This window comes from Pezoporus wallicus, unplaced genomic scaffold (genome assembly GCF_028554395.1).
Source record: "Pezoporus wallicus isolate ANWC-B61680 ecotype Strahan unplaced genomic scaffold, APGP_CSIRO_Pwel_v1 contig_9719, whole genome shotgun sequence".
Taxonomy (NCBI): Eukaryota; Metazoa; Chordata; class Aves; order Psittaciformes; family Psittacidae; genus Pezoporus; species Pezoporus wallicus.
Genome location: NW_026642910.1, coordinates 1,306,785 through 1,324,933, shown reverse-complemented (window position 1 = coordinate 1,324,933; position 18,149 = coordinate 1,306,785). Strand labels below are relative to the sequence as shown.

The 18,149-nt window shown below is 58.1% G+C and overlaps 1 protein-coding gene across 1 annotated transcript; it reads left to right on the top strand.

The window, feature by feature from the left end:
* The first annotated feature begins 7,294 nt into the window (after nt 1-7,294).
* Nucleotides 7,295-16,327, top strand: ADAMTS15 (ADAM metallopeptidase with thrombospondin type 1 motif 15). The gene is made up of 8 exons (XM_057433194.1): nt 7,295-8,214; nt 11,612-11,744; nt 12,299-12,466; nt 12,808-13,091; nt 13,755-13,932; nt 14,174-14,355; nt 14,792-14,967; nt 15,462-16,327. Exons 1-8 carry the CDS (start codon nt 7,312-7,314, stop codon nt 16,240-16,242), a joined length of 2,805 nt encoding a protein of 934 aa, XP_057289177.1. The 5' UTR covers nt 7,295-7,311; the 3' UTR covers nt 16,243-16,327.
* The last annotated feature ends 1,822 nt before the right edge of the window (nt 16,328-18,149 follow it).

The following is an 18,149-nucleotide window of genomic DNA, read 5'->3' as shown; positions in this document are numbered from 1 at the left end:
CGCAGGGTGTTCCCCCCCCCCCTCACCGGACCGCAGCTCCGAGCCGGTTCCGCCGAGCCCGAGGTATTTATACCGTCGGCCCCCCTCCGGCTTTGACATAAGAGGTTTATTTTTGCTGTCTCGCTGGTGCCCCCCCCCCCCCCCCCCCCCCCCCGTGGCGGGGGCCGGGGGGGGGGGGGGGGGGGGGGGGGGGGGGGGGGGGGGGGGGGGAGGAGAAAAGAAAGGGGAAAAAAAAAAAAAAAAAAAAGCAAAAGAAAGAAAAAAAAGGGGAAAAAAAAAAAAAAAAAAAAAGCCCCGAACCAGCCCACTTTTGGATGCGATGCGAGGCCAATCAGGCGCCGGGAGCCCCGCCTGCCTCCCAAGTGTCAACCCCAGCCCGTTACTCTCCCCGCGTTAACCCCTTCAGGCCAGGCTCTTCCCGGCCCGCTCTGATGCAGCCCCCTTCGGGGTGGGTTTGCTCCAGGGGGCTGCTCCTCTGTTGCCCTCCTTACCAAGGCAGGATTTGCCCTATGGGGCTGCCCCATCGCTGGCCAGGTTGGGCTTGGAGCAACCTGGTCCCTGCCCGTGGAACCGGATGAGCTTTAAGGTCCTTTCCAACCCCAACCACACCATGATTCCCCCTCCTCATTTCCCCACCCCCCCCCGCATCCCTCCACTGCTGGCAAGCACCAGGCCTTTGCCAGCTGGAAAGCATCTCATTCCAGCCTGGAAGGCAGAAGGTGCCTCCGGAGACTCCCCCCTTCCTGGTTCCCATGTCCTTTTGCTTAGCCAAGGGCACAGAGGGCTGTGGGCCCCAGGGAAAGCTCCAGCACTGACACGGACAAGGAGGTTTCCATGCCCTGAGCAAACAGCTGGGCCCACATGGGGTTTGCTCCAGCTGGAAGCAGACCACAGCCTCAACCAGCCTTGCAATGGAGTTTTGCCTTGTGTCCGTGCTCCCTTTTACACCCCTCCGGGGCTGTAAGAGCCTCAGGTAAAACGCAAACAGCAGGAGATGGGCAGGAGCCCTCTCAGCACCAGGGAACAACCAGCTCCAATGGAGAAAGGGAGATTGCTCTTTACGTATTACTCCTGCTTTCCTTTTAAGCCTCGTTAGCTCATGAGATTCCTGGCCTCTGGAATGCCCTTTGTGCCCAGGAGATACCCTTGAAGGAGTTCATCCTGCTCCATACCCTCATCTTCAAGGAGCAGTGGATGCTCAGGACTGGGTTTGTGCTCCTTTAACCTTGCTCTGGGTGCCAGCCCAAGGACCAGCTCCTCTAAACCCTTCTTTTCCTTCCCCTCCCCTAATCCTAAGAAGATCCAAAAGGATAAAGCACCATTTGGCACCTCAGGATTCCTGGGAAACCAGGACCCAGGCAGAGCTGAGCAGCAGGGATAGAGGCTGCGCTCCCTTTGCTCCAGCATGGATTTACATCTGCCTCTCTATTATTATCTCCACTTAAAAGCCCCATCCCTACCTATGTAGTAAACACAGCCCTGGCTCTAAATAGCAGCGCTGCTCAGGGCCAGGGCTCTGGTTACTTGGTTTTTTAAAGCGTGGTTTGTGACTGTGTATGTGTGTGTGGGGGGAAATAGGGAGATTAATAGGAGTAAAGGTAAAGAGCAGCCCCATGTACGGTGTGGTTGGGTCTGTGTAGCGAAAGGGGGATGGCTTTAAGCTGAAACAGGGGAGATTGAGATGGGGTATAAGGAAGCTCTTCCCTGTGAGGATGCTGAGGCGCTGGCATCGGGTACCCAGAGGAGCTGTGGCTGCCCCATCCCTGCCAGTGTCCAAGGTACCCCTGCCCATGGCACCGGATGAGCTTTGAGGTCCCTTCCAACCCATCCCATGCCGAGCCGGTGCCCCTGCTCTGACCCAGGACAGGTGAAGGCTGCGGGCGGCACAGGGCCCGTCTCTCCAACAGGATGCAGTTTATTCCCGGCTTTCCGCTCTCGGAGCTGCCCCTTTGATCCCGGAGGACGCGCTCGAGTCCTGGCTCGAAGGCGCTGCTGGTTTCCATTAGCGGCTCCGCTCCGCACACAGGAGCTGGAATTGCTTGTGGCCTCGCTGGGCTCTTCATAACCCAGCTCAAAGGGATGCGGGGAGGCAATAACATCCAAAGCATCCCAAGGCTTTTTTTTGGGGGGGTCCTGCTTAGAATCATGGAATGGGTTGGAAGGGACCTTAAAGCTCACCCAGTTCCAACCCTTTCCATGACAGCAGGTTGGTCCAAGCCCCATTCCCACCCCGTTGCAGGACACGCTGCCACCAAACCCCACTTACAGCCCTCTCATCTCTTAAGGGGCTGTCTGAGCATATGGAAGCCATTTACTCCCCACTCGCTGTGATTTAAAGTCCCTTTTGATCACGCCTGCCCCCCCCCCCCCCCCCATCCCCAGCTCTGCAGATCCATGCGGATCCATTGCATCCTTCCCGGGGGACTGAGCCTGCCACCCATTTCCCAGGGAATTCTGGCTCCCAGGATGAGGCCCCAGTTGCATTCACTGCTCCTGCCCTGCAGCACTGAGATTGCCCCCTTTCAGGGCTCTGTGTGATGCTTTGCTGTGCCCTCCTTGCCTTGCCAACGGCATCACGTCCCCATCTGCAGTGCCAGGCTGATGCTGTGGCCATTCCCTTCTTTGTTTTCGCTATTCCCTCCTTTCAGCCCCCGGAAAACATTTGGGATAATCATTTCCCATCAATAAACGTTACCACTAGATGTCAGTGGCTCCCTATGGAGGAAATCCTACATCCATCCCTGCGAGTCGGCTGTCCTGGAGCAGACCCTGCAACAGCAACAGGAGAGTGAAGGGTGCTGCAGCCAGCACCAAACCCACCTGATGGCAAGAAGAAAGGGCATAATTCCATCAGTTTTCCTTTTGAAGGCAGCAAGCGGGAAGAAATCTCTGCCAGGAAAGCATCTGGGCTTCAAATCACAGCCCTGGCCTTGCGTGCTTCCGATTTACCTTCAGTAGAAGCCTCTTAGCTGCAAGGATGGCAAGTGAAGCTCGAGGAAAGGATTTCTGGCCTTATATTCGCATGGGATTTGGGGCTTGATTTGGAGCAGGTGAGAAGTGGGAAGTGAATTACATAGCAAAATCCCATGATCGATCGGGAATCACTGCACTGCACTGCTGCAGCCACAAGAGGACATCCCTGCCTTACAAGTGATGGTTGATGAGCCTTTGGTACCCCCAAACCCCTTGAATAAATGGGTTTTCCTTCCTCTTAATGCACTGTACGAGCTTCCCCAAGCGCAGCATCCCATCCCTGGGGATGTGCATCAACAGCACAGGATTGGCAGCCGAGAGCGATGCTGTGGGGAAACCGTAAATCCCACCGGATGCTTTAAACGTGGGGAAATCAGACTTTCAGGCTTAGGGAAGAGCAGGGATAGCTCTTTCCTAAGGCAGGGTCTCCATTTAGCAGCTGAATGTGCCACTTCCAAAACCTCTTGGTGCTCTGGACAAGCTTATGGAGCTGTGCACCATAAGCCGGGTGCATCGGGAGTAAAGGGCTGTGATTTGGTTTGCCTTGATTTTAAAGGATTCTCCCTCTGATTTCCAAACCCTCTTAAGGCACCTCCATAGGGATCCCCCGTTCTTAATCTCATTTTGACGTGTAACGCCAGCAGTCGCATTCAGTCGCCTTTCATGCCTCGATTTGCAGAGCAATGAGGTCTCACCAGAGGGCAACCTTGCCTCAGGGTGGGTTTGGAGCTCCGCTGGGAGGAAAGCAGGTTTATGGCCTTCCCCAAATCCAGGTTTAAATCCTATTTCCAAATCCCTCCCCCAGGCTTTGTGCTCCTTGGGGAGCTGCTTCTCTGCATCCTTTGGACAACCTTTCAGGCTTACCCAGATCTGCAGCATCTCCCTTGGTGTCTCCCTGCATCTTCTCCTTTATGCATCTCCGAAATGAGCATCCCATAAAGCGAATCCATCAAGGACGGACCCTGTCTCAGGCAGGTGAAGAGAGAGGGGAATCTGGCATGATTTCTGTGTCATAGAACCATAGAATCACAGGCTGGTTTGGGTTGGAAGGGACCTTAAAGCTCATCTGCTTTCCGCACACCTTGCTATTCCCATATCGAAGCCTTGATGCCAGAGGTGACGTTATGTGTCGGGACCATGAGAGAAGGCAGCAGCGATGCTCCTGCTGCAGGAGCAATGAGGTGAGGCACAGGGATCCTTGTGTGCATCACCTCTGCATGGGATGGGGGGGAAGAGGCTGATTTGGTTCCTGTTGTGTTGCAGACGCCCTCGAAGACGTTTCAATCTCAGATCCTCTCTCACGGGGCAGGTAAAGCGCTGCTGCATGGGAAACCCAAGGCAAAGCATCCAGTCCTTATCATCAGAGCCAGCCTGAATCCAATGAAACTCAGCATCTTCCTGGAGCAAGGACGGGGCAGGGTTTGGGTCACAAAGCCCTGGCGTGCTGGGGCTTCATGCACATCTCGCCCTCACTGACCCTATCCAGACCCAGCCAGCTTTTATTCTCCAAGCCTTGCTTTCCTGGAAAGCCATCCCTAACAACTCGCTTTGACTCATCTTCAGTCCCTGGAGAGGATCCTCCTTCCTTGCCCATATGGTTCGGAGCTGGGAGAGCACAGCCTGAACCTTTGGGTGAGAGCCCAGGCCTCTGATCTGCCAACCTTCCAGACAAAGACAAGTGAAGGGCTCACGACGCCAGCTTTCCTCTGCCTGCAGCCTCCCCTCTCTGCCTCTGGCCTGGAGATGTGCTCGATTTCATGCCATTTCTTCCATGATCCGGAATACCCAGGGGATAAGGGAGGGTTTGGGGGTGGGTTTTTGCTCCTCTTCTAGTTCTAAATGGCACGGCAACAGGGATGAAAGGGAAGGACTTGTCATCATTCCCCAGAGGTGAAGGTGGCAGAAGGAGTGTCCACACTGCAGACCACCTCACACTGGCATTTCAGGATCAGGGTGAGCTATAGGTTAGAGCTGGCTGAGATGGGGTTTACCTTAAAGTGGTTTCTAGGCAAAAATCGAAGTAGAAGCCAAATTTACCTTATATACCTTATAGTTACCTTATATACCTTATAGTTACCTTATATACCTTAGTCTGAAGCTGTTCGGTGAGGTCCAAAGGCATCTTCCTTCTCCATTCCTTGCTGACCATGTGCTTCCCTTTAGGTCACCTGTATCCATCCCGTTCCCATCAGATCCAGGCAAACTACAGGGGGGCTGAAGAGCATCCAGCTTCATCCCCAAGCACCTGGAAAGATGGGGAGTGAGATCCAGGTGTTCTCTTGGGCCTGCTCCTTTGTGCCGATGGAAAGGGCTGGGGAGAGCCCTAAAGAAGGGACCTGCCTGCTCCCGCCTGGCCCTCACCCTCCTCCTGTGGCTGGTCCCTGTGATCTCCCCTTTGAAGGCACAACAGAGATGTCCCCTTTGCCCACCCTGGTTTGGGAGGGATGTGCCATGGAGATGCCACAACCTTGGGACAGCTCCAGGGCTTGGTCTGGGTCGTACCCACATCACGTCCTTGAGCTGGAGGATAAATGGGACACAGATGTGCCTCCCTCCTTGTCTGGTACAGGGGGAGCCCTAAGGGCAATATGTGCCCCATAGACCCAGCAGGTTTCCTGTAGCACACAGTCTGGCTTGCAATCAGAGCTCTGTCTTTGGGTAGGTGATTCCCACCTCATCCCAGCTGATCCAGGAGAAATTCCCTCCTGGCACCTCAAGATGCTCGAGGTTGTGTCCTCTCCCTGTGCTGCCTGCTTTCTCTCTGTGGGCACAGGGATCCAAACAAAACCCTGGATTCACTGAGCCCAGTGCACTCTGATGATGATCTTGGGTCACAGGTTGAGCTGCAGGGCACACAGCCAAGCAAACCACAGCATGGGGAAGCACTGGCACTGCTTATTGCTGCCCATAAACCTATTCCTCAGGCACAGACAGTTACTGAGGGCTCCTCATTGCTCTCCTTTTAGTGGTCCTGCTCCCCAAACCCCCTCATCTTCCTACCTCCCAATCGCCTCTTCCACCCCTGCATCCTTCCTGGTCCCAAGCGCTGCTCTGATGGACACCCCGTCTGGAAGCACAAAAGATGGGGCTGCAATGAACTGTCCCGAACCAGCATGGAGGAGGGGGATTCCAGCTTCCCTGCACACCCCTGTCCTGACCACAGCCTCCTCCTTGCTGGGGGGGGCGGGGGGCACAGAGCTTCATCCCACCCCTTCGCCTGGAGCATGAGTGGGGAGCAGAAGGAGGGAGCCTGGCAGACGGGAGCATCCCTGCGGGCTGCAGGGTCCCCTTTGGCACTGCAAGAATACAACTGAAGAGGGTCCCCATCCCACCCCACATTCCTGTCCTATCCCACATCCCCATCCCATCCCACATCCCTATCCCACTCCACATCCCCATCCCAGTCCTCTGTCCCATTCCATTTCATTCCATCCCATTCCACACCCCCATCCCATCCCACCCCATATTCCTGTCCTATCCCACATCCCCATCCTACTCTTCTGTCCCATTCCATTTCATTCCATCCCATTCCACACCCCCACCCCAACCCATAATCCTGTCCTATCCCACATCCCCATTCCTTCCCACATCCCCATCCCACTCCTCCGTCCCATTCCATTTCATTCCATCCCATTCCACAACCCCATCCCATCCCATCCCACCCCATATTTCTGTCCTACCCCACATCCCCATCCCACTCCTCTGTCCCATTCTATTTCATTGCCTCCCATTCCACACCCCCATCCCACCCCACATCCCCATCCCACTCCCCTGTCCCATTCCACTTCATCCCATCCCATTCCATCCCATCCCATTCCACACCCCCATCCCACATCCCCATCCCACTCCCCTGTCCCATTCCATCTCATCCCACCCCATTCCACACCCCCATCCCGTCCCACACCCCCACCTTCCCATGCCATGCCATGCCATCCTATCCCATTCCCCTTATCCCATTCCACCCTATCCCATTCCCCATCCGCTGTCATCTCCCCCATTCCATCCCATGCTATCTCATCCTGCCTTCCCAGGCCATCCCACCCCCTCATCCCATCCCTGCCCATCCCACCCCATTCCACTTCAGCCCATCCCATCCCACCCCCCCCCCCCCCCCGCTCTATCCCATCCCACCCTCCGCGGTCCCGCCCCGGGCGGAGCTCGGCTCCGCCGGCCCCGCTGCTCCGGGCTCTCCCGCCCCGTCCGCCCGCATAAAACCGCTCCGCTCCCCGCACCGCAGGTACCGGCGGGGCAGGCGGCTCGCACGGCCCCATCCAACACAAGGAAGGGGGGGGGGGGCCCGATCCGCTTCATCCCCCCCGATGTGATCCCACCGGGACGATGCTGCCGCTGCTGCCGCTGCTGCTGTTGGGCTCCCGAGGGCTGAGCCTGCCCCTGGACGACACCGAGGTGGTGACCCCGCTCCGCCTGGACCCGGACATCAACGGCAGATCCTACTTCAGGCGGGGGCCGGCAGAGCCGCCCCGGGGGGGGCAGGCGGTGGTTTTCCAGCTCTCGGCTTTCGGCGAGGATTTCTACCTCCACCTCACCCCCGACGCCCACTTCATCGCGCCCGCCTTCGCCTCGCATTACCTGGGGGCCGCAGCCCGGCCCGGCCCTGCCCTCCGGCACTGCTTCTATTCAGGGGATGTCAACGCGGACCGGGAGTCCTTCGCCGCCCTCAGCCTCTGCGGGGGGCTCCGGGGGGCTTTCGGCTACCGAGGAGCCGAGTACATCATCAGCCCGCTGGCTGCGGGCGCGGCAGGAGGGGAGCATCGCCTGCAGCGCCGCAGCCCCGGCCGCCCCGTCGGGGCCGGAGCATCCCGCTGCGCCGTGGGCTCCGGGCTCACCCCCGGCGTGCTGCAGGCGCTGGATAAGTACCGGGGACGGGGGAAAGGGGGGAAAGGGGGTCGGGCCAAGCGCTTTGCCTCGGTGCCCCGGTACGTGGAGACGTTGGTGGTGGCTGATGAGTCGATGGTGAAGTTCCATGGGGATGATCTCCAGCACTACCTGCTCACGCTGATGGCCACAGCCGCCCGCCTCTACAAGCACCCCAGCATCCGGAACCCCATCCAGATCTCCGTGGTCAAGTTCCTCCTCATCGGGCAGGATGACAAAGGGCCCAAAGTGACCGGGAATGCCGCCCTCACCCTCCGCAACTTCTGTGCCTGGCAGAAGAAGTGGAACAAGGGCAGCGACAAGCACCCCGAGTACTGGGACACCGCCATCCTCTTCACCAAGCAGGTGGGTGCAAGGGGGAGGTGACCCTGAGATGCTGTCCCCCCCGTTTCAAGGAGACCCACACCGTGCCCCTGCCATCTCACCCCACCTCTAGCGCAGGCTTGTGGCTGATCCCTCTTTCCCAATGGATCCTTACAGTGCTGGGGCGGTGTGGACCAAGCTCCCTAGAGCCAGCCCTTGCTGGCAGGGGGCTGAGTGAGGCCAAGGGGTGTCCCCGTGGGCAGAACCTTGCTGCTCCATCCCCAGGCTCCTGGCAGGAGCCGCAGCGGCTCTGGCACAGGGAGCAGCCACCCCAAAACAGGGGGTGTGAGCCCAGAAGAGGAGGAGCATGGCCCTGATTCCCTGTCCTTGGCTGGGAATTGCTCGCGGTGAAGCATCCCACCTCTCTCCCTGCTCCCTCTGACTCATGCGAGGTCCTCCTGAGAACCTGGAGCTCTCCTGCGTGCTGGCTGCTCCGCATGGACCTCGCTCAGGGCTGGAAGGAGAGCACCAGAGATGGAGCCAGCGCTTGCAGAGCTCGCAGGGGGGAGAGGTGAGGGTGTCCCCCACCTCTGCCATGTGAAAAAGGCCTTTTCCTCACCTCTGGAATGGGCTCTGCAGCTCCGTGGGGCAGCTGCATTATCCCTCTTGGATTAAACCGGGTGACACGGAAGCGGTGCCAATCCCTGCCCAGATGTTTTAGGATGAGGGACAGGTCAGGAGCTCCCCTCAACAGCAGGGACACCATTCCCAAAGCACCTTTCCAGGTCAAGCACTCGTGGCTGGGAAGGATGCAGCATCCAGTTTAGTTCAGCTGCCTCTACCCTGGCATCAGCGCATTCCTGGAGCAGGAATGATGAGAGACCTCGTCCTGTCCATCCTCCTTGTCCCTGGGCAGGGACCACATCCTCCATCCAGCTGTAAATCCCACTGGAGCACAGGCAGGGTCAAACCCCAAACAGCTCCATCCCTGATGGAAACCCACCGAGGTCACCGGAGCCACACATGGGTCAGATTCGATCCCAGCGATTCCAAGGCTGCGGATCACGGCCGGGCTGCATTCCTTATACATTGCTAACCCAGCCATTCCTGAAACCCCAAGGCAAGCTCGGTGCAGAGGAGACATCTGCCTTCCTTGAGTGCATCCATCTGTGGTCCCCTGACACCCCAATGCATCGCTCCCTGCCAAAAAGCTGTTACAAAAGCCCCCGACTTAGGTTTCACCTCCAGCCCTGTTGATAGGCAGCTTCCAGTTGTTCCAATGGGGCTGTCCTCTCCCGCTTGGCTCTGCTCCATCCCGACGTCGCCCGCGCTGGATTGTGGATTTGGGGATCTCGGTCCTGATGGGTGCACATCTACCAGCAGCCATGGCCCTGGGACCTTCCTACCTGAGCTGGTGCTTGCTGGAGCCTTCAACTGCATTCCTGCCCCTTGGAAGCAGCATCACACACCGCAGCGAAGGGCTTCTCATCCTCCATGTCCCACCAGCCGAACATCTTCGACCAAATGCACTAAGGAACAGCTGGAATCTGAACCGGGAATCCTGTGTTTAAGGCTCAGTCTGTTGGGGTTGCTTTGGATGCACACGGGAAGCCCCCATGGAAGGAGAGCGGTTCCCCCGTGGAGGTGAATCAGTGCCCAAGGATCCCTTCTATCTGACCTGCAGAACATCTCGGGATGCTCCCAAGGGGATGAAGAAAAGCCTTGGAAGTGCCCACAGGGGAAGGTCAGGATGGAAGGAGAGTCCCAGGGAGCTGCTTGGGCTTGGGGCACTGAGCATCCGGTATCAGTGGCAGTGAACTCAAGGCAGAGCTGCTCCTTTGCCTGCTGCTGTCCCCCTTTAAACCTCTGGAGCTCCTCTCTGCTCCCCTCCGTTGCTCCATCCTTGTGTTGCTTCCCATCCCGCAGCCCTGCAAGCACCCCTGGGGTCGATCAGGACCTCTTATTAGAGCCCAAAGATGCTGCCCCAGGAGGCTGCAGCTTGGGGTTGGGGAACACCCCATTCAGAGCTGCTTTCCATGTACCCCACAGCAGCAGCAGCAGTGGGTCCGTGTGTCAGTGCAGGTGATGGGTCAGGAGCCCAAACCTCGCTGCTCCAGCAGCAGTGCAAAGAGCAGGGGGTGTGAGTGCATCACCTCTTCCCTGTGATGCTGTGTCACCCATTTGGACCCAGCATCACCCCCAGAACCCCAGCTTGGGCAAGCTGCATCCCTGTCGTGATGCTCAGCGTGGCAACACCCTGGTTCCTCAGGACAAGGAAGCCTGCATCAGGCTCACCAGCCCCATTTAAGCCACCTGGGATTCGGGATGCCACCAACTTGTCCCTGTGCGTTGATGGGTGGTGGGATCGTGGATGCAATGAGGTTGTGCAATGAGGTTTTCCAGCCAGAGCCGCAGCCTCCCGGCTCCGTGGCCACTTCAGCTCCTGTTAAAGCCATCTGGGGCTCTCTGGAGCCATCGGGACTGTTCTTTACCCACGGCTGAACCTGCCTGAGCTTGGAATCCTCACTGGAAACGCTGGCAGAGCTGCTCGTGTGAGGCTTCAAGCGGCGCCTTGGCCGGGGAGCACTGAGCATGAATCACACTTATTTATAGTCCAGAGAGTCCCTTAAGTTTCCCTTTCATGTGGAAAGCAGCTCCCTGCCTCCTGCGTGGCCTCCAGGGCAGCTCCCGGCCCCATTGGGACCGCATTGAGGGATGCGGGTGATGCTCCATCCCCATCAGCACCAAGGCTGCAGCCTCAAATGGACCTTTAATTGGCACAAGCACCTTTGGCTCATGAAGAAGGGCAGATCCATTGATGATGAGCCCCTTCCCATCCTCTGTCCCAGCAGCATTGACATGGGATCTGGTCATCCTTGATGGCTTCTTCTTCCGTCAGCGGTGCTTGGGATGGATGCAAAGTGTCTTGGAGAGGCAGGAACACTTCCCACAGCCTTGGGAACCTCTGGACCCAGTCCAGGAGTTCCTTGTTCCTAGGAGGAAGTAGAGAAATGAGGTTGAGAAAGGGGTCAAGGCACCAAGGCCAAGTGCCTTCCCATCCACCCATCTGGGTCTGCTCCTTGAGCTGGCATTGAAGGATGGAGCCATCTGGGTCTGCTCCTTGAGCTGGCATTGAAGGATGGAGCCAGAATGACTCCATCCCAATGACTCCGATGCCAAAACCACCTCCACCTTGGGCAGAGGAGCTGGGTGGGGGGGAAAAGCTGTCACTGAGGGTGCCTGGGAGGATGCTGTGCCCAGTAAGGGTGAATGCAAACACCCCTGGTCGGGGTCAGGGTTGAGGCTTCCAGCCCAGCGGTCCCCATCCCTTTGGGCTGCAGTCTGGGATCAGCTCCCCATGGGATGCTTGGGCTGGGATGGGGAGCAGGGATGCTGGTGCTGTTCCATGGGGATAACCCCTTGTCTCCATCCCCTGCAGGACCTGTGCGGGGCCACCACGTGCGACACGCTGGGGATGGCGGATGTGGGTACCATGTGTGATCCCAAGCGGAGCTGCTCCGTCATCGAGGACGATGGGCTGCCCTCGGCTTTCACCACTGCCCACGAGCTGGGTAAGGCTCCCGCTCTCCGATTCCTGCCGGGAGGAATGCCAGGAGCTCCGAAATAACCCTGCTCCGGAAGATGAGACAATACCCGGTGTCTGGAGACGGGGAAACTCCACCTTGGGGCATGAGACCCGGCTGGGAGAGAGCTGCTGGGGAAGCAAAAGGCTTTGCTGTTGTGGTTGCTACCTGGGCTGGGCTTGCAGCATCCTTTGGGATATGCCCATAGGCCTGGAACAACAGGAACCTACCTCTGGAGACACTTGTGGTGCTTGGCGGGAGGAGGAAGAGGAGGAAGGAGGGGGTTGAGCGCTGAAGTTTCCTTCTCTTTGCCATTTCCCTTCCTTTCCACATGCACAGAGCAGCCGGGACAGTGGGAATGGTGCTCGCCCTGTAAGCTCCTGCTGCTTGTGCGGAGCCTCATCCTTCCTCATGGGTCTCCATCCTTACAATCCCTGCAAGGCTCTGCCCCACTCCGTGCCTCCGTTCTCCCCATTGCAAGAAGCTTGTCCCTCTGTTCCAAGCCGTGTTAGCCACGCTGTCCCTCTTTATCCCTTTCCCAGGCCATGTCTTCAACATGCCCCACGACAACGTGAAGGCCTGTGAGGAGGTCTTTGGCCGGCTGAAGACCAACCACATGATGTCCCCTACCCTCATCCAGATCGACCGTGCCAACCCCTGGTCAGCCTGCAGCGCTGCCATCATCACCGACTTCCTCGACAGTGGCCATGGTGAGCCCTCGTACCTGTATCCTGTCCCTGGGGAGCAGGATCCATGCCTGGGGATGGTTGACGGGCTGTGGAGCAGCTCTTCTCCCCACCCTGCAGAGATAGAAGGAATGGGATCACCACCTCTGGAAGATGACATGCATGCATTCAAGGCCCTCAGTGCCATGGGTTAGTGCTGGAGAACGGTTGGACTTGATGATCTTAATGCTCTTTTCCAACCTGATTGATTCCACGATTCCACCTGAGGGTAGCATGGGGTTGGGATAGCTTTGCCCATCCATCCCCACAATGGTCCATACAACCCCCCAGGAACCCCCCAGACCTCCCCATCCTCCCCGCTGCAGGAGACTGCTTGCTGGACCAGCCGGCCAAGCCCATCCCGCTGCCCGAAGACCTGCCCGGGTCGAGCTACAGCCTGAACCAGCAGTGCGAGCTGGCCTTCGGGGTGGGCTCCAAGCCCTGCCCTTACATGCAGTACTGCGCCAAGCTGTGGTGCACGGGCAAGGCACGGGGCCAGATCGTCTGCCAGACCCGGCACTTCCCCTGGGCCGACGGCACGAGCTGCGGTGAGGGGCGCTTCTGCCTCAAGGGCTCCTGCGTTGAGAGGCACAACATCAGTAAGTACAGGGTGAGTACCTGCACCCCGCGCCGTGGGGTCACCCCGGGCTGAGGGATGGATCCTCCCGGTGCTGGGGACACAAGGATGTGCGAAGAGATGGAGGTCGCTTGGGTGCTGCGTGTTGCGCAAGGAGGGATGATGCTCTGCCTCGTCCAGCCCCACATGGGGTTGGGAGCAATTGGAAGAGGTTTTGCTCACAAAAGGAGGCTTAGAGAGCCTGCTCTGTTGAGCCCCAAATGGGCCTGGGGGCATCTGAAAGGTGTTTTGCTTGCCAAGGGATGCTGAGAGGTGCTGCTCCATCCAGCCCCAAATGGGTTTAGGAGCAACTGGAAAGGGTTTTGATTTATAAGGGATGCTGAAAGCCCCTGCTCCATCCAGCCCCAGATGGGTCTGGGGGCATCTGGAAGAGGTTTTGCTTGCCAAGGGATGCCGAGAGGTGCTGCTCCATCCAGCCCCAAATGGGTTTAGGAGCAACTGGAAAGGGTTTTGATTTATAAGGGATGCTGAAAGCCCCTGCTCCATCCAGTCCCAAATGGGTTTGGGGGTATCTGGCAGTGGTTTTGCTTGCCAAGGGATGCTGAGAACCCCTGCTCGGGATGGAGCTGCTGGTAACGGGGATGCAGCATCTCATCCCAAGGGGATGCAGCATCTCATCCCACTGCATCCCCGCAGGTGGATGGTGGCTGGGCCAAGTGGGCGCCCTATGGGCAGTGCTCGAGGACGTGCGGTGGAGGGGTGCAGCTGGCCAAGCGGGAGTGCACCCACCCCGTGCCTGCCAATGGGGGCTCCTACTGCGAGGGCATCCGCGTCAAGTACCGCTCCTGCAACCTGGAGCCCTGCTCTGCTGCAGGTAAGGGCTCGCGTGCTCCTGGCTCTCTGCATGGCCTGTGACAGCCCCTAAACATGGAGCCCGAGCTCCATAGAATGGTTTGGGTTGGAAGGGACCTTAAAGCTCATCCAGTTCCATGGGAAGGGACGCCTTCCACTGGAGCAGGTTGCTCCAAGCCCCTGTGTCCAACCTGGCCTTGAACACTGCCAGGGATGGGGCAGCCACATCCCCAGTCCCATGCACATCCAACTTCTTTTTCCAGTGCCGGGAAAGAGCTTCCGTGAGGAGCAGTGTGAAGCCTTCAACGGATACAGCCACAGCACCAACCGCCTCACGGCATCCGTCTCCTGGGTCCCCAAATACTCCGGCGTCTCCCCCCGGGATAAATGCAAACTCATCTGCCGAGCCAATGGCACCGGTTACTTCTACGTGCTGGCACCCAAGGTGGGTGAGGGACCCCCGTGGTCACCATCAGGGCTGTGGGATGGCTCCGGCGTGCCTGGAAATGAAGGATTTCTCCTTGCTTTGTGGGCAGTTGTGGTAGATGAAGGAGTGGATCAGCCTGGATGTGCCTGCTTCCTTCTTCCAGGGCTGGAGCCGGTCCATGGAGGGTCTTCTATGGGGCTTGTAAAGGTGCATCTGGGATATGCACACAGATAAAGGATGGCCATTGCAGGTGTGGGCAGGGTGTGTTCCCTTTGCAGCAGTGCAATGGAAAGAGCAGAGTGAAGGGATGCAGTGCCACCAGAGGCCCTAATGATCCCGGGTGCCAAGCAGAGCGTGAGCAAAGGGTGATGTGGTGCCTGCCGGCACCTCCTCAGGACTCCTTGGATGGATCTGGGTGGCAAAGGGAAACACAGCAGTTGTTTTGCTTGTGCAGGTTGTGGACGGGACCCCTTGCTCCCCAGACTCCACCTCGGTCTGCGTGCAGGGCAAATGCATCAAAGCGGGTTGTGATGGGAAGCTGGGCTCCAAGAAGAAGTTTGACAAGTGCAGTGTCTGCGGAGGAGACAACAAGAGCTGCAAGAAGGTCTCAGGCTTGTTCACCAAACCCATGTAAGTGTTCGGTGGCCACGTGTGCTTCCTGGGGGCAGGAAGGCCATGGAGATGGTTGAGGGTTGGGAATAGATGATCTTGAAGGTCCCTTCAAACCCAAACCATTCTATGGTGATGGGTCTAAGTTCATCCCGAGCAAAACCTCCTGGTGCCAATGCCCATCACTGCATGGAGAGCTGGGCTAGCTCTGCAGGGGAAGCAGGACACATTTAACCTGCTGTTGGTTTGTGATGGTACATCCCACGCTGATGGTACCGTGTTACATCCCACGCTGATGGTACCGTGGTACGTCCACGCTGATGGTACTGTGGTACCTCCATCCTGTTGACCCACAGGAACTGAAGCACCTTCCTATACGCTCAGCTTAGATAAAACTCAGCGTAAGGAGCAGATTCCAAATGAGCTCCATAGGAGATACCCCTGGGACGGGAAGATCTTGAGACCCCATCCCAATGGGATGTGCTCCTGCTTAATGCCTTGCCCTTCCCTTCCAGGCATGGCTACAACTTCGTGGTGGTCATCCCCGCGGGAGCCTCCAACATCGACATCAGGCAGCGGGGCTACAAGGGGCTCATCAGCGACGACAATTACCTGGCGCTGAAGAACGGGCAGGGCAAGTACCTGCTCAACGGGCACTTCATCGTGTCCGCAGTGGAGAGGGACCTCATGGTGAAGGGCAGTGTCCTGCGGTACAGCGGCACCGGCACCGCCGTCGAGAGCCTCCAGGCCTTCAAACCCATCCAGGAGCCCCTGACCCTGGAGGTGCTGTCCGTGGGGAAGATGACCCCTCCGCGGGTGCGCTACTCCTTCTACCTCCCCAAGGAGAGCAAGGAGGACAAAGGCTCCTATAGGAAGGAGGGCAGGACCCCGCCAGACCTCAACAACAGCGTCCTCAGCCTGTCCAACCGCTTGGACGGGGGGAGGCCAAGCTACAAACGTCCCTCCTACAAGTGGGCAGCGGGCGGATGGGAAGCGTGCTCCGTGACCTGTGGCGATGGGATGCAGAAGCGCTCCGTGGCTTGCCAGGACTCCTACGGGCAACCCGCGGCCGAGTGCGATGCTGCGCAGCGCCCGGCTGAGGTCCGGCTCTGCGGGGAGCCCTGCCCCATCTGGGATGCTGGACCGTGGTCCCCCTGCTCCAAAAGCTGCGGTCGTGGGTTCAAGAGGCGGGCGCTGAAGTGCTCGGTCCCAACCGGGCGCCTGCTCCCGCGGGAGAGCTGCAATTCCCGCAGGAAGCCGCAGGAGCTGGATTTCTGCACCTTGAGGCCGTGCTGAGCTGGATGCAGGGGTGCTGCGTGAGGAAGGGCATGGTGCTCCTCTGGCTGGGGATGGGGGAGATGTCCATAGCACATAGAAAACGGGGGGGTGGGGGGGGTGGGGAATGGAATAAACCCAAAGGGACCGAGCACACTCACCCCATAGGCCTGGTGGGATGTCACCCACCAGGTCGCTCGGAGACAGAGGGGGACCAAACATCTACCTCGAAGCTGCTGAATGACGCGGAAACCCATCGGCAGAGGCTGGGAGCGATGGGAATGAGGAGGAGCACTGCCCGGGATGGATCCGAGTACAGGGAGATGCCCCTATATTGCACAGCCAAAGCCTCCCCTGTCTTCCCAAAGGCCCAGCCTACCTCCGCCCCTCCTTGGGCTCCCCCCCAACACTCGTGCTCAATGGGACCAAAACGGATTTAGCAATGCAATGATGGCAAATGACATTGTCCAACCACCGAGGTGCTGGGACTGATGCTTCCACTGGTGAGGACTCACAGCCTACGGTGGTCCTTTGAGCCCCAGCAGCATCCCTGGGCCAGGCTGGAAGGTGGTGGCTTCATTGCGGTTTTCTCCTCCTGTTTATGACCTGACCAGTGTAGATTTTATGGTGCTTAACTCTGTATTGTTTTAACCTCCTTCCTTCCCCCTCCATCCCAATGGATGTAAACCTGGTGGAGCGGGGACGGCGGTATTCCCAGGGGGCTCTCACACCTGGATGAGGGTTTCCTATGGTGCTTTGGGATGGGGTTGTGTGAGCATCCTTTGCGTCACTGGATGCTCCTTCACACCCTGATCCAGGGCAGGTTCTAAACCACCCGCCTGAAGCTTTTCAGGGCTAACAGGGATCACTCTGGAGCTGAGATTGGAGCTGGCATCCCAAACCAAGCAACTGTACTGTAGTGTATGGGGCCAGACACAGCCCCACAGGTCACTGGTACTTGACTCTGTGGAAATGGTGCTCACTGCTTAACGGGACCAGTTTGCTGTGCACAGAGAGCCCACTGCCCTCCAGTGGGAAAGGGGCTCGGTGGGGCATGGACATGCAGAGGAAGAGGTGGCTTGGAGCCTCTCACTACAACCAGTTTCCCCCTCCAGGGTTTGGTGCAGGGTTTGTTCTGTACCTCAGATCATGCCCATTGCGGCTGGAGGGGACCATTTACACATCACTTGGGTCTTTCACTCGGATCATATCAGGGACCACTTCACTTGTTGCTTTCTCACTGGTGAAGGTGCCTCTGAACCCATATGCTGTGACTGGGAGCAAGCCAGAGCCTCTGTATTGAGTGATGCAGTTACTGGGAGCAGCAGGAAGGAGCTCTAGGGAGAGATGATGAGGAGGCAGAAGATGCTGTCTCAGCAGCCAGAGGCTTGCTCAGTCCCATGCATGGAAACTCCTTGTACCCTTTCTGCCCCAATACTATGGGCAAAGGGAGGAAGATCACAAGGAGCAGGACAGAGGGAGTACAAGGATTGCCTTGCTAGACCTTTCCATCAGCTTACAAACTCCACATGACAACGTTTGGGGACCCATCCTCATGGATTGACATGGTGCCTTTTGAACACAGGAATGTCCTGGGTCTCCACACTGCTTGATAGAGTCATGGAATGGGTTGGGTTGGAAAGGACCTTAAGATCATCCAGTTCCAACCCCCTGCCCTGGGGCAGGGACGCCTCACACCAGACCACATCAGGAGCAGATGCTGTGGCTGCTCTGGGAATGGGATTCAATGCCCTAACAAATCCCTTCCAGGTCTCCATTCCCATCATCAGATCCCTTCCGGAGGGTTTTCCTGCAGAGCCAAGCTTCCATTTGGGGACAGAGCTCTGAGGAGCTGCCCTGTTGTCTCTTGCCACCCCCAAGAGATGGTTTCCAAGCCACTGAGAACCCATCAGCCTTGTCTATGGGGC